We start from the raw sequence: 16,368 nt of genomic DNA, 5'->3' as shown, positions 1-16,368 counted from the left end.
CTGCGGAGCAAGAGGATAAAGAGCCCAGGGCACAAAGAGACGCAGCCCCGGGTGGGCCAGTATGTGGACCCTTCAGCTACTGTGGCAGCCCAAACCATTGTTGGTGACACCGAGCAGACCTATACCTTCCATGAGGCCCAGAGAGAGCAGCACCGCTCACTGCTGGGTCACATGAAGAGCATCCTGAAGGGCAGCAAGAACAGGAGCGCAGCCCCAGCAGCTCCTGCCCAACCAGCAGCTCCACCAGCCACACGCAAGCAAGTGCACTTCCAGGAGAAGGTGGTGCAGATCATCCCCTCTGTCAGCGAGAGCTTGGAGGACATGGAAAGTGAGGCTGAAGAGACCACATCAGACACAACACCCATCCTCACCCCACCTGATGCCCCCATCATCCTAACTCCTCTCAGCTCCACGGGCTTCTTTTGAGCCCTCAGCAAGATCAAGGACGGGACAAACCTTCTACCCCTGGTGCTGGCATCTCTCCCTGCCACTCCAGCAGCTTAAAGGCCTGGAGTGGTGGCCTCCTTGCCCTCCCTGCCTCCAGGATGACAACTGTGTCGCCCCCTCTTTAGGAGGCTGCCCACACTACATGATTGTACACCTTGTGACAGGGCCTTTTGTGGTCCCCAGCCTCTGTAGTGCCATGCCCAGGGGACAGGTGGTGGTTCAGCCAAGGTAGTGCCAGGACAGTAAGGTTTCTGCTCCCTTTGACTCACACATGGGTCACCCCTCTGTTATGGCACTACACATCACAGTACCCTCTCCTGCCTAACATCACAGCCATGACGTGTGCCTCCCACGAGGAAACATCAGACAGGAGACGAGGAGACCTCAGAGCAACCTCTGCTGGGTGCTGTTGTCTCCCTCCTGCCCTTGCTGCACATTGAAGAGTTCATGGCTGGAACACTCTCAGCAAGGGCACAGCAACCTTCAGGTTCCCTCACAGCACATGCACCAGCTGCAGTAGGCACAGGGTATCCAAAACATCCTTTGGGAGGTGGGCTGAGACCAAGCACACCCCTGGGTCTAGCACATGCTAAGAGATCAGCAGGGAAATCACCTCTGGCCTTAGGGACACCCACGTAGGAGCAGGGCGGACCCTGGGGCTTCCTGACCTCTCATACCCAAACAACCTTCTGGAGTTAGAAGAGTTTTGGGATGATGTGGCAGCTCAAGTCATGAGATTCAGCACTATGCTGGCACAGCAGATTGTGTGTAACTCCAAATGTATGTTAATTATGGGCCCCAGAAGGAAAAGGCAATAATAAAGCTACAGTGCTGTCCCACCAGTCTCCTCCGTCAGCTCTTCCCTGAACCCTTCACCTCTGGCTTAATGCTACTGTATTTTCTGCCCTCTGAGGACCATTCACCCGTAATCAGTCATTTCTCTCCTGTTCAACTCATTCCTTTGGCTCTCTCCCACAAGATGCACTAAGACATTCTGCTTCCAGATGACAAATGCCACCTGTGCATGCAGATACTGTCACTGAGACCCTCTCATCAGCATCAGGGAACTGTCGGCTGCACATGTGAAAGAACTGAGGTGGTTGGGTTTTCTCAGATGTGGGACCTGAGGCCACACTGTCACCACTGTTGGGGTGAAGAGTTGTAACTGCTCTAACCCCAATATTGGGCTAAGGTAGTGCTAAGCAGAGATGATCCCTGAGACCTAGACTACTTATAACCACATCTAGGAAAGCGGTGAAGTGTGAAAATGTAAACCGTAAGCATTCAAAGATCAGAAGGCAATCGAGGTAAGAACCCAGTGCTACTTTTTCATGAACTCTGTTTAAGTGGCTCCTAATTTGGGAGATGGGTGGGGAAGAAGGCAGAAGATATTGACACAATATCTGACTGCCTATGTTTGATAATAGAGCTCTGTCCACAAGAGCACCTTATGAATAGTTGCACACACTTGTCAGTCCTACAATCACACATAAACAAAAAGCTCCTTGTTGCATCACCAACATTTAAAATGGTAGTTAGTATAAATCCGTTCTAAACACGATACACGGATTAGAGAACTTCTTCTGGCTGCACAAATTAGCCCTCCACCCCATAACTGCATTCTGGGTCACATACACCTCTGCCTTTAGGGAGAGTTTGCACCTGCAGAAAGTTCTTCAGAAATTGTGCTTGTTTACAGCCTAACACTGCACAACTGATAATCGGCAAGCCCAGGACCCAGCCACCACTCCACCCTCAAGCTAGTGCATTCATCACATTATGAAATAAAAGTAAAGCTATTTTCCCCTAAAACTGGTGACCAAACAGCACGCCTACACCCAGAAAGGTCCCAACACAGCCATGCTAACAGCGTACCCACCTTTGCTAACTCTGCCCTAAAAGGCTCTTCTTGGAGCTGGCTCTCACCTCGATCACACATCTGCTCTGTAATTAGACCCACTCTCATTAGCAAACAGCTTTCTGCATTGCCCAAGGCTCTTCTTTGCATAACTAGTTGTACACTCAGAGATAAGGTTTGTTGGAAAAGCACTGCTCCCAATAGATCAAGCAATCTGCCAGTTAGAGAAAGACCTCATTTCTGCAGCCTCCTCTGCCCTGAGCAAAGCTCCAGGACAGCCAGGGCGGGGACAGCTGCTCTGCAACAAATTTCATCCTTCAGCCCTTACTCAACCAGTGCTGTGCTTTGTACCAGTGGGGCAGCAGGGCCAGCTGGCAAGGGGAGAAGCAATGCGGTGAGAGCACCTGTGGCATCCTGAAGCACACGGGGAGCAAATTTCATTCCTCTGTGAAATGCATGAAATGAGTTTGCAATCGTAGCCCTACAGAATTGGGTGTTTCAGGTTTTAGGTTCATCTTTTGCAAGTCTATTGTAGGTTTCCCTTAGGAAGAAAGACTAGGGGGAAGCGACAGGTGAGGTGGTTGTTCATCCTTCCTGGAGACAGCACTGGGCCTGGTTGCTTTTCTTGCCTGCTCCTTTGTGTTGGCCTGGCTCTTCTCCAGCCCCACAGCTAGCTGGCTCAGGAGGCGAAGAATGGAAAAAAGCTGCTCATCTTTGCTGCGGTATTAAATTGCCTCTTCAGTTAAGGTCCATGGCTGACTCAGCCTGGAGTCTGCCAAGAGCCTGCACCAGTGCCAGGGAAGTAGATACTTCTCCAGAGGCAGCCAGGCTGTGCCCAAAGAGCACTAGATGGGTGCAATCGCATCACAGGTGCTGAGCTGCTTCCCAGTTTGCCCCTGCCAAAGAGTCCATTTGTACATCTCCTGCCCTGTTCCTCACCACCCATCCCATCCCTGGTGCTATATTCCAGCTCCATCAGCTTGTTAGTCCAGAGCTAAAATAATTAGGAGGAAGAAAATGGGTGCCTATCTTCTTTGGTAATGAGCCAAATAATTTAAGAGAAGGAAGGGACAGCCTCAAAATGAAGGGGGTGGGGGATAAAAGCATCCCTTTCAGAGGCAGTAGGCCATCAGAGCAGCTCAGATGATTTAAAAAATGCAGCCTCAGGCTTTCTTTAAAATCCCAGTGAAGAGGAAATGTTCAGCATTAGGGGGTGTCAGATGACTTTGCAGAGGGCTCAGAGAATACTCGCTCAAATGTGCACTTCTCTGCTTGGCCCCTCTCTCTACATGTAGCTGTGAGAGGCTTTCCAGGGGCTATTGAAAGCACCAGAGATGCTGTAGAGCGTGGCTGGGGGGTCTGTATATAAGAAACTCCCCTGTATGCAGAGTAATTGCAGGAGAAGAAAAAGAGGAAGAGCTGGACGCTATTAACTGTGAGTGCAGTGATATCTGAATTTGGGCTGCCTGAACTGTAAGTCCACACAGCACTACACAAACACTAAACATTACACTACGGAAGTTTTGCCCATGTTACAGTTAATTGATGATACAGCTAATCCACTGAAAGATAGAGCTAATCCACTGAGATTAATCCGCTGAGTTAGTGTGCATAAAACTATACACTCCTATGGATTCACATACTGAAAGGAAACAAGATGAATCATCCGAAAGAAATACATACTTAAGGTAAAACTCTGTGAGGTAATCCTGGCAGAAACAGCTTCCTTCAAAATTTTCTCCAGAGATTTCCCTGCATGAGGAAATATTTGTGTGCTTTGCATGTACACGTGCAGTAGAAACACTCTATAATGCTACTTGACAGCCCTCTTCACAACTTAGTGAACTAGTATATTGCAGTTACTCCATTTTAAGTTCTATGTGAAGGCAAAAATAGATTTCAGCACAGGCTTCAGTTACAATTCCTCCCTGCTTTCAGTGCACAACAGTATCGGAAGTTGTTGCACAGTTACCAGCCACACCACAGCGCTCCCATCTCATGTCAGGTGCTTAGATGGTCTCCCTCCAAACTCCCCAGCTCTCCCCAAGGACTCTGGGCCCCAGTTTCTCTAAGCACTGGTCCGTATGTCAAACCTGGATATGAATGTTTTACCCATACAGCAACAGTGTTAGGAAAATAAGGTACATCTGCAGAGAAGAGTGTTCAGTTTCTGCAGTGTCAGTACTTGAAACACCTGCATGTGCAACACTCACAGCAGAAACACTGGTATCGGCATCAGTGGCATGGGCGGCTCCTAATTCAATTGAATTGAGTCATATCTACATGCAGGAGAGGACCTGCCTTCACTCGATTCCAGATGCTGCATGCTCACACACCTGCAACCCTACCACTCCCCAGTCCCGTGCCTTCTCCCATCCCATTCAGGAGATTCTCCCATGTGCTGGGCCAGAAATGCAGGTTCTGTTTTGGCTGGACTCCTCCCTTTTGTGCTGTGCAGGAAGTTACAGGAGACAGAAACCAGATCCCAAACCTGCCTGGGATTCCTTGGAGCTGCTGTTGATCCCTTAGCTGGTTGGCATGGTGTGGGCAAAAGCAGGAGCCTGGCTCCCAGCTACTATATATCAGCTTGCATACCACTGGTGAAATGACTGCACTTAGGTTGTATCCTAGTGAATGATTAAGGCATCTTTAGAAAACTAATTCTAAGCAGCTATTCACTCAGCACTTAGTCTTGTTTTGAGGCTCTGTGCAAAATACCAGGAACCTGGTTTTCAAACCCAGATCTTTGGCTCACAGTCTAAAGAGGGAATCCATATTTCAGACACAAGAAGAAACAAAGAAAAAAAAAGAAAAGAAAAAAGAAAAAAGGAAAAGAAAAAGAAAGAAAAGAAAAAACCCCAGGAGAGTCATGTTTTTTGGCAGCTTCTCCTCATCCCAGCCTGTTCCTAATACAGACATCATACAAGCATAGAAGGAAGTTGTAAACAACATCTTAACACTAATCCCCACCCCGGTCTCATCTCTTCCTTCTGTCCAGCCTCTCCTTCACCCCAAATTTTCCACTCCAGAGCTGGCCTCATTCAGAAGAGTTATTCAAAAAATATCATCTTGATCAATCCAGGTTAAACAAAATTATACATTACTGCACAGTTCCTCCCTGACGTAACCCTCCTTCCACCGGCTCCCTCCCTAAAACTCCCCTGCAAGAGGGGCTGGGTTTGGTACTCACTCACATCCCCAACCTTGCTTATCAGCCCCAACTCCCTGCTGGCACCCTGCTCCTGGCCTGGTCCATCACCCACTGCAGCTACACTTGCTCTCCTTGGAGAGCCACACCTGCAGTAGCAGATCTACCTGAGGCTTTCAACACTGCAGAGGAGGTAACACCTACTGAATTGTGCCTAGAAGGAAAGAAAACAGCTACAGGGGACATGGCCAGTGAAAGGAGACTGTACAGCAGTCCTAAGTAACTTGTTGAGTTTTTCTGCTGTTTTGGGGCAAACCTCACCTTCCAATTTGTGATGCCTGCTGGCGACCTACAAATTTTGCACTGTGAAAGAGCAAGTTTGTTTTTCAGTAATGTTTTGTGCTAGACTGTATTACTTTCTTCAATAGCATGAGAAAACAGAGGTACACAAAAAGAATTTTACTGTGCACACACACACAAAAAGCTTTTCTACATTGGCTACTCTGAGAGAGTAGCCAATGTACACTCAAGAATAATTCTCTAGGGTAATTTGAGATAGTGGCAGTACTTTTGAATTTGATATTGTAGCACTACATTTCTTCCTTTCAAGGCAGCAAGGCTTTGTCTGGGTTCTTTATTACCTCTTTCACTCTTGTGCCTGTTGAGGAGACAATCTCCAGCATGGGAGCAAGCCTGCCTCCCAACCCAATCAGATGAAGGAACCTCATCCCATTTTATGTCACATTGCGGAGCTATGCTCCCATTTTATGTGCTCAGGAAGACTGAAGCTGCCAGTGAAGGTACAGGTGTATTAGAACACTTGGATCCTCTCCGTGCTCCCAGATCTGCTGAGTGAACTTGGATGGGCCGGACAACCTGAAGACCTTCTCTGGGTGTGTACATTTGTAGTAGCATGGCAGGGGAGCTGGATCTGGAAGGTTCTTGAGGATAAGGGCTTGGAAACAGAATTACAACTTTTAGCCACATCTTCCCCTCAAAACCCCAGGCCCGGGCATGAATGAGAGCTCCATCTTATTCCTCTCAAACTTTTTAATCATTAATTCCTCTCAGCATCTGTTTCTCATGCAGGTATCTACAATCTCAGAAGAAATGATCAGCTAAATAAACAGAAGCCAGTGTCTTCTCCAGCAATAGTTATGTTATGTGTTTCACGTTGGGACTGCATGCAGTCACAGTGTGAAAATATGACAATCTTCCTGACAACATCTCTCATGTGGAAGTGCCATAAGAAGGAAATTGCAAACAAATTCCTGTTGACTGGTTTGGAAATGGAGAAGGCTCTCCTGTTGTTATCATTTTTCCTGCTTTTATTCAGTACTAAACTATCGATCACATTTATGCTATAATTATTTTATTAACCTCATGCTAACTTGTTTTATGATTTCCAGCTTTTAGTCACTATTAGTCACAGGCACAAAGATTCCCTCATTTAAGCTGATTCCTTCTAAATCAAAATTCCAAATGAAAGCACAACATAGTCCCTTTGCTAATGTATTTATCGTACAGTTATAAAGACAAATTAACTTTAGGTTTTGTACCCCAATATTATTCATAATATTATTGTTATTCTGTCTTTGTTTTCTACTTACATAGGACTTTCAACCACAGAAAAACTGGTACAAAATGGCAAAATATTTTTTGTGTTGTGTCTTGCACCTAAAATTAAGAATGTCCCAAATCCATTAATTACAGCATTGCTCTTTCCTGAAACATCACCATGTGTATGACTCAATCAATAGAAACCACCACACTTTTAGTAAAGGTGGCATGACTGATCATGGGATACAAACTACCAGACAAGGCAGAGAAAAAGATTCCATATTGCCATGGAAATTTAATTGCAGCCACAGTGCTGGTTTGGCCCTGAAACCGCATCCTTGGTGCCATTCTGGACAGCTTACAGCCATAAAAGACAGCAGAGACATAGCCAGAGTTCAGCTCCAGCTGCCTTCCTGCCCCAGCATATTCTGAGGTTCCCACTCTCATGTGGCTGACACCTGTGAAATGCTCACACAGCTACCCAGGACTGCATGGAGCTGCCACGCAAGAGCTTAGCTTTTTTACTCCATTGTTTTACTGAAAAAAGTAATTATTCAAGTTATTTCCCCACTAACAGCTGAGTCAGTAAAAGGATAATAATACTAAAACAAAAAAGTAAGAAAAATCATCTTAGGCAGTGTCTTAAATCTTTTTGATAAGACTGTAACTCCCATGTTACTGGTATTTGGATGAGCCATTCAGACAAGTTTTTTCCATTGCTAAAAAAGATTGTAAGTCTCAGGCAAGCGCAGTGAAAATTACAAGTTGAAGGAGGTGCAGTCAAAGCTAGTCTCAAGTAGGAAATCATTAACGATAATTTGTAATCAAGTTTTGCACAGCTTTCATGTAACAATAATTAGAAATTACAAGATAAATCATATTTCTGAAAACATTAATTTCTTTCGGCAGTCGCAATGCTTTTTAACTCTGCTTTTTAATTGTTAAGGTGAAAGATACTTTTATGAATAGCATTTTGCCTTTATTCTATCACTTCCAAAAAAAGTCTGAATAGGTGTGTAAATGGCTCACATATACAGCTATTCTGTATAGAATAGCTGCTAAGAAGAAGTTGCACTGAAACCAAGTAGAATTTCCGTTTTACTATGCTGTGGTTTGTATTTTATTTTATCTATCTGATAGTATTTAAAATCTGGTTTATTCAAAATAGTCATGAGAAACTTTTAACAGACCTCTGAGTTCATAAGTCTACAAATTTGCTCTGCCTCAGATGAATCACTCACAAAAGGATATGTATGAAAAGCAGTCAGGAAAGAGTTTTATGTCTAACATCTCAGAAATCACATCTACTATACATGCATGATATCAGACAACAGTTAGCATTATAAAAAAAGTCTCCCACAGATCTTCTATAAGAAAGACTATATTGAGTTTCAGGAATGGACCATGGAATAGAGTAGATGGAATGGTCTAGACTAGGCTAGACTGGAATGGGAAGAAAAGAAAAGGAATAGCTTCAGCTAATATAAATGTAGGTGTAATATCTAGTTGCCAATACTAGAAAAGTAGAATTGCTGAGGGCTGTTCATTGATGGACCAGGTCTGAGGTCCGAAGATAAGTTAGTGATTCTGATTTAAAATTATGGTATTTTGTCAAATGTGCAGTTTTTTCCATATCTGCTTGTCCCCTCTGTAAAGTAAAAAAGGCCATGCCAACTGCTGTGTAGGAGAAAAAGACCAATGGTATGACATTGAAATGTTACTTCTTCAGTTCTTAATCTGATCTTAAAAAGAAATTCCAGGACTAAACGTACTGGGATTTCACTTGAGCTATTGATATGCCCAAGCACTTGATGGGATGCAAAGGCATATGGTGGACGAAGAGAAATTTTGTGAGGCAAGAAAATACATGAGGATCATGAAGGCAGAATAGAAAAGGGTGTGAGGAATAAAGCTGAGAAACAGGAGAAATTAATGAAAGGCTGAAGAGCTGAAAAAGGACAGATAGGTAAGAAAACATGGCCGAGATACTGAAATGAAAAGCAAACATGAGGAACAGGAGGTGCTGAGGGAAATGCAAGAAAAGAGTGGGAGTGGAGGACATTGACAGGACTGCAAAGAAGACTGAAATGCAGGAGAATACAGATGAGGCAGGAGACTGGCTAAATTATGAGCTGGCCTCTCCTCATGAACAAGGTGAGGGTAAATGAAGATGTATTTCATTCATCCTGAGCAGATGTGTGGCCACACATAGCTGAATTTGCAACTGAAATTGTCACGTATATTAGGAGTGGTTTCCTCCCCTTCAAAGACCAGAAGGCAGATGGAAAAATCAAACGTATAACAAACATAAGCGATCATGTTATACGTTATAATTAATTACCCTGTATGACTTTTCCGTCAGCTTTTTAATTCTGAGATGCTTTGAACACATTGTGCAATACTCAGCTTCTTGCAACATAGCTGTGTGGTTCCGTAGGAGGAACAGCAGGAGAACACACACCGCAGATGGAGATGACTAGATGGGACTCAGAGACATGGTGCACTAGGGTGTGGATGGGAACGGCACGTTCTTATGGTACCACGATGGCAACTAAACAGCTTTTCCTCAGCTCATTCGGGAGATACCATCCCTCTACATGCTATGACTGTATTTAGCAAACCAGGTTCACCCTAAATGACCTACCCTATCTCCTACTAATAAAACAAAACAAAAGTGCATTGCACAGTAAGAGCCTGCTATTTCATTTTGTGTCACTCCAGTACATCCACATCGCTTTGAAGGGAAATATCAGGATGATTGTTTCCAGTTAGGTACAGTTACAGTATTTCTGACTGTGATGTCCCAGACAAAAATGCACATGGGCATGCTGGGGCATTGTGCATTGATGTTTGAAAGGCAGGAGATCCTCTGGGATTAGCATGCTAACAGAGCCAACCTCTGCAGCACATGCTGTTCAGCTGCACACGCTCACTCTACGTATTGTGCAGACCTATGAAAGCACAATGGCCCGTTGCATGTAAGGAAACATACCATGACTAGAAAAGTCTATTAACTCACCAAAGTTAACACCAAACCCAAATGTATCAGTAATGGAAACGAACGAACAAACAAACAAACAAACAAAACCCCAAAACCTCCAATCTGCACAACATCAAAGAACTGGATAAAAAAGTGCGAAATTACCGATCAAAGATTCCGAAGTCCAAGGATAGTATCAAACCCCATATGCTCATACTGATACTTGCCATGCTTGCAGTAGCTATGAAAAGTTACAATTTAAATTATAATGGTGCTATAAATTAATAAAACTACTAAGATTTTATTGCAAGGTTGGTTGGCATTTCTACTAAAATTGCTGCTCCTGGTGTCACGTGACAGTATCAGACACCCAACTCCTGTCCAAAGAGATGCTTCAGTCATAGAGCAAAATCTTGACAACCGGGGGCTCCTGGTGATCCTGGAGAGCTCATTCGTGACTTTGAAAGCAGAGAACTGGCTAGTCTGCATTGCCTATGAAGGGGAAAACAGTTTAGAATTCCTTTTTCAAATGACCTCCCACTTCACGTTCATCCTTTTTTTTTAATAATGTTCAACTACCAATAATGAACATTTTACAGAAAATAGATGTTTGCAAGTTCAGTTAAGCCGTGCCCATCAGTTATCAGAGACGCAAAGCTTTTCCTGTACCTGAAAATCCAGCTGCTGCTTTGCATAAACCTGTTGAAGGATACCTGCAAATCCAGTCTTCATTATTGACTAATATTTTGGTAAAGAAAGCTTTAACAGATAAATATAAAATATGTGACACCTTCCCAACAAGAAACTGGTTCAGCCAAAATGGATATGCATAAAGCCTAGGACAAATCCCAGAGGCAGGCAGGATGTCTGAGGGCCTCTCAAATGGCACTAAAACCCCATGTTTGGTTACTTCTTGTTGATAGATCCAGGGACCGATTACTGGAGTGTTGAGTAGTCCGTTATGTTGCTACACTCCTTTTCTTTGTCCAGTGTCCCTTAGGTAGCAGTGGCCAAAGATAAAACAAAACAAAACAAAACAGATAGATTAGTGGCTGAAAATCTGTGATTCTGCAAAAAAACTTCCCCTCAAAATTCTCTCCGAGGTGAATTGTCACCTAAGGGAAAAAATAGCCATTGTGAACAGAGGGTTGTATGTGCACGCCCTGTATGCACATACACCCTGTATTTACGATCTCACCCACTAGTAGCTGACAGCTGGTGTATCACATAAAGTCAGCTTGCTGAAAGCAATTATCTATCTTTGGCTTTGATTTTAATTTCTAGTAAATAAGCTCCAAGGCTGTAATTCTCTGCAGTTCCAAATGAAAATTACAGACTAGTGGCCACGGAAGCTATCTCAGAACTGACCTGTCCCTGATGTTGCTCCCCTTCCCTGGCACCAGCAGCAGCAAAGTGTGGGAACAGCACTGTACATGGGAAAAACATCACATGTGGGGAAGGCATGATGTGGGAGATCTGCTGAGCTAGGCAATCCTGCACTGGGGAAGGGAAGGCTGGCTCCTTCCACAGATTATCCTAACGGCCCTCACTAGGCCATAAGGTATGACACGGATGTGGTGACATGGTTCACTTCTGTACAATCTGGAACAGCCTTTGAGGTGTTGAACATGCCGGGTGAGAATTCACACCATGCAAAATGGTAACGTATCTTTCCATGTACATGCCAAAACTCTAGGAAACTGGGACCTCCCATCCATTTTTAGGTGAGTCTTAGGAGGTTTTCTCCAACCAGGGCTAATTTCAGTTCCTCTGGTAAAACTGAACCATGCACAGTGATGCACAAAGCAATGGCACTCATTTCAGGGTGTTTCCTAAGCTAGGGTCTTCTGTGGAAAACAAATGCTTTCTTATGAAATTAAGAAGGTGAGCAACCAATATATACACCATGTAGAAGTTTTATGCTGCACATTGCCCATAAGGCTCAGGGTGAGTCTGTGATGTTAGAGGGTCTATAATATCAGAATAACTCATTTATGCAAAGTATTTGTACTTGTCCTTATAACTTTAAAATTATGTTAGTTTAAAAAATCATTTTGTTTTGCTACAACACATGAAGACAAGAGCAGTCCAGCAACAAGACAGAACCATGCAGTGATTTTTATTCAAGGGCTTAAGGGAGGATGGTTTAGCTGTGTTCTCTAAGAAAACAGTGTCCAGGAGATTTTGCTGTCCGTCTCCATGTATGTTACCTGGTCAATTCTGAGCCTTGTAGTCAGTCTGCACTGATAGCAGCACAGTCCTCTGCAAAATAATCAAGGCTCCATATGTTTCATGAAAAAAGATTACCAAGTAGAACGGAAAGACTACAAGTGTCCTGACCAGTAAAGACTGCAGCATGATTAAGAGATTAGAAGAGGAAGAAGTGCAAGAAAGATACCCCAATCAGTGGAAATATTTAACTGAAGCTTGCAATCAACTGTAAGGTACAAACTGACAGAAAGCCAGTGTCACTACATCTAGTGCTCACGAACTATTTTTTAAACACAGAAGAATTCTGATAGGGTTGAATGAAAATTTTGACAGTATCGCTAGCTTCAAGAATCTACCTGCCTGTTAAAAATCTCAATTTTTTTTTCAGATATTCCTTTCTTTTTAAAAAACAAAAACTTGTCAGCAACTTCTTTATCTCCAAGAGTCAATTCTCTTAAGTTTCTACCAATACAACCTGTAATAAGGACATGTCTGTCTTTGTGGTTTATATAAATAAAATTTGTCATCCCTTAGAGCTCAAAAGTAAGGATTTCAGCCATGATTTTCATTTACTTACTTATCTGAATATTCATCAGATTAACAGGAACACAGCTTGGACTGAAATATCCTTAGACCCTGTTCAGACAAGTGTTAGGTTCAGCTGGTGAACAAAATCCTCATAGCTGGAGGTGCCAGCTGGACAATGGGAAGAAAACAAAAGCTGGTACCTCTATATGCTGCTCCATAGGGATGGCGCTAGCCCAGATCAGAATCTGAGGGTTGCTGCACCACAAGTTGTTGGGCAGTGAAGATGTGACCAGTTTTCATGTTTCAAAAGGAAAATACAAAATTATCAGCTTTTCAGACCTGCTTCTCCGCTAACATTGGAGCTTCTCAGCTGCAGATTGACAGTCCCAGCAGCAGAGAGCATGAAGCTATAAGGCCCTGCTGAGGGACGCATCGTCCTCCTACACAGACCTTGGGAATTCACCATGTTTCAGATGGCCACTACTACCTCCTCCAGGGGAATGAAACAGCCAGAAGACGGCTCTGCAAAGGGAATTTCCTGCCTCAAGACACTTCACAAAATGAGTCTGACTGACCATAAAAAAGACATCCTTTGTGATGGTAAGAATTATGACCTTGTCTGATATTACTTGGCTTAATGAAAGAATATTCCCTAGTTTCATGGTACGTTGAATGTCTAGTGCAACATCAAGAAGAGCAGAGTTTGAAAGTAGTCCATAAATTTCATTTGTTCTATTTCTGTGTAGTCTTGTGGATAAAGGTAGAAGTAAAAAAACAAAGTTCTTTCAAATTTGGAAAGACAGAGCTATGATTATCCAAGCCGTTGACATAGCAAAAGTTCATGGAAAGCTGTTTTTTATGCATGAAAAAAATCAGTAAGCTAAGACTGAGATAGCAAGTAATGAAATCCATACCTGAAGAGGATTTTTCAGGAGAAAGCAGTCAAGGAGAAAAGTGTCAGTGGTCCCAGCTGCCAGACACCTCGAGGCCCAGCCCTGACCTCAGCTTTCTGCCTAGTCTGGGCTGCAACTAACACAACCCCAACCCAATCCAGTTATAGGTATGCAAAAATCACAGTCTGAACAGAGGGTGGAGGTTTTGCAATGCCCTCTCTAACCCCTAACAGCTTCTTTCTTTCTCAGGGCCGACCTGTTACTTTAATCCTTAGCTCTAAGGAAAACCCAAGCCACTCTACGAACTGACACTCTGACCCATGATAACCAGTGCTTAATGGCACAAGCTCACCAGGACTGACTGGGGCACGTTGGCTAGTGCCGACTGGTACACACTGAGCATAACTCCTGCTTAGTGCTTCTAGTACTTCCAGTTCTTCCGCCAGAGGATTTGAGTTCACACTCCCAATAATTTTGTTTGGTAATACATGCAAGAGAAATAAACTGTAGTTAATTCGGCTTTCCACACATGTGTATGTAAATGTGTGAATTTCCTTCTTTTTTTTCTAATTACAGTTGATGGATATGGGGTGAGGAGATATTACTATACACGTTACTACAAAAATAGACGAAGGATAAAAATAATTACCTGTGGATTGCAGGGCAAACCAGTTCGAACAGTTATGTAAAGCTCATGAATTGCAACAGAGATTTCATCCACCCTCAGAGGTGAAGAAATCCTGGCTTGCGCGCATTTCGCAAATTTCAACATTAGCCAAAAATTACTGTGGAAATTAGTCTGTTTTCAGAAGTTGTGGTTCCTTTGGATAAGTCAACAGAGGTGATGGTCCTGAGCTTCTTGTTTGGAAGCTGCTTCTCCTAAGGGTGACTGAGGGTTGGGCAGGAGGGCAGCGCTACCTGGAACGTTCCCAGACAAGGTGTCAGAAGTGGAAGCAAAAAAGACAGGCAAGCAGCCCTCTCTGTACCTCCTGAGCCCTTCCTTTTGACACTTCTTATTTTACCTTTAACACACAGAAGAGTCATAATCATGTAAGTGCCAGCTCAGAGCTACCTCATTCATCCCCAATTAAGAATACTGTGGCACTCAGCCTAGTTGCTGGAAAATCTCCAGGCAAGCCCACGTCATATACCTTGATGACAAGCATCAGAAACATTTTTTGCAGGCCTGAGGAGAATCTCTCACCCAAGCAGCACCTGTTCTCACTGGTTCTTTATGCATTTGCACTTCTCTCTCTTTGTGTGGTCTCCATTGGAAGATTTCCCTTCTCTGCTTCTCTGTTTGGAAGTGTAGGGTGCATTGCTGGATGGGGGGGGTGGGGGGGTGCTCTGCCTGTTCCCTAGACGTGCCTGTGCTGGGAGCCAACAGTGTTCCAGCCAAGGGAATAGCACGGGCTGGGGTGGCTGAGGGCAGGCACTGCACCCATGTTGCCAGAAAGCAAGTATTGTCCCAGCAATGCCGTGGAGAACGCACTGCTAGACCCTGTTATAAGTTCCCAGTGTTTTGCTCACTCTCAGGAAACAACTGCTTACACTGTTACAGCATGAAATATCTTCCAAGCCATTATGAGTGCACAGAGCGGGGGTCCTTCTGGTTTTGCTGCTGTGTGTTCCGTTGGAGACTTCTGGCTGACTACTTGCACAAAACCAAGTCTGTCTCTCAATAAAGCATACTTTCCTTCAAAGGCCCTCCTTAACATACTCAAAATAGCCAAATGTTTCTGATAACTATGTACACCAGCTGGATGAAGAAGCTAGAAGGACATATTTAATCTGTGAAGCACTGCAAATGCCTTCCATTCTTAAGCCACTTTCAGAGCCAGGTCTTACTCCTGAAACAGGAGGGAATGAGGAGAGCAAAGAGTTTACAGAAAACACAAAAATGCTAGGGTTTATATCCTGTGCATTGCTGGTTGTTTTAATCCAGAAAGAGCAGTGGAAGGACTTGAGGTTTCTAAACCAAGCATGTAGTCAACAGTTTATACAATTTATATGTGTATGACCACATTTATGAAGCTTCAGCCACAACTCTGGCAGTAACCTTTCAACCTTTAAGAATTTCCACTGAATTCTACACCTCTTTATAGTGTGAGTAACTTCCCCTGAAATCTGTCAACTTAAAACAGAGTGCGTGTCTGTGTTTAAAGATGTCAGCCTAACACTCACCCTTGTTGGTCTTCTCTCCCCATCTCCAACACTCACTTCAAACACATGCCGCCAATAACCTGCAATGATGACCTTATCCACTGGTTTGCTGCTTATGTATTATTCCATTTACACATTGTCCTTTTACTAAATATTGTTTTACTGATCATTGCTTTACACTAGAGAATGAAGATGGCTTTATTTCCAGTGAGTTAATAGCACATCTTGTGAGTTAGAATAACATGAGATACTTGAAGGCAAGTGCATATTTAAACAGTTCACTCATGGAATTCATGTTGAACTTCAAGAGATATAGACTTTAAAAAGGAAACCTGGTTTTCTTAGAGGGAAGATGAAAGATCTTAATGTATGTGAAAGGAAATAAAGAGAAGATTCAGAAAAAAACCCACCCCATGCATACAGTCAATATTTGGAAACACTCCGTGTTCTAAACCACTTATTTCAAAATCTTTTCCACTCCTAATTCCCTGTCAGAACCTGAACTTCAACCTTTATATTTCTCTTTGAAGGCCTGCTAACAAATCTTGTAGGAACAGCTCTTCTCCTGAGATTTTCTTTC

The 16,368-nt window shown here is 43.6% G+C and overlaps 1 protein-coding gene across 1 annotated transcript in view; it reads left to right on the top strand.

Moving 5' to 3' along the window:
• The window catches only part of TMEM72 (transmembrane protein 72), a 6,341-nt gene extending 5,915 nt beyond the window's left edge, over positions 1-426 (top strand). Inside the window, exon 5 of the mRNA XM_010136262.1 lies at positions 1-426. This exon is cut by the window's left edge and continues 22 nt beyond it. Coding sequence (XP_010134564.1) covers positions 1-426 — 426 coding nt within the window.
• The last annotated feature ends 15,942 nt before the right edge of the window (positions 427-16,368 follow it).

Source organism: Buceros rhinoceros, unplaced genomic scaffold, assembly GCF_000710305.1.
Source record: "Buceros rhinoceros silvestris isolate BGI_N320 unplaced genomic scaffold, ASM71030v1 scaffold4675, whole genome shotgun sequence".
Lineage (NCBI taxonomy): Eukaryota > Metazoa > Chordata > Aves > Bucerotiformes > Bucerotidae > Buceros > Buceros rhinoceros.
The sequence above is the reverse complement of the archived record's forward strand: the minus strand, read 5'-3'. Positions and strand labels throughout refer to the sequence as shown.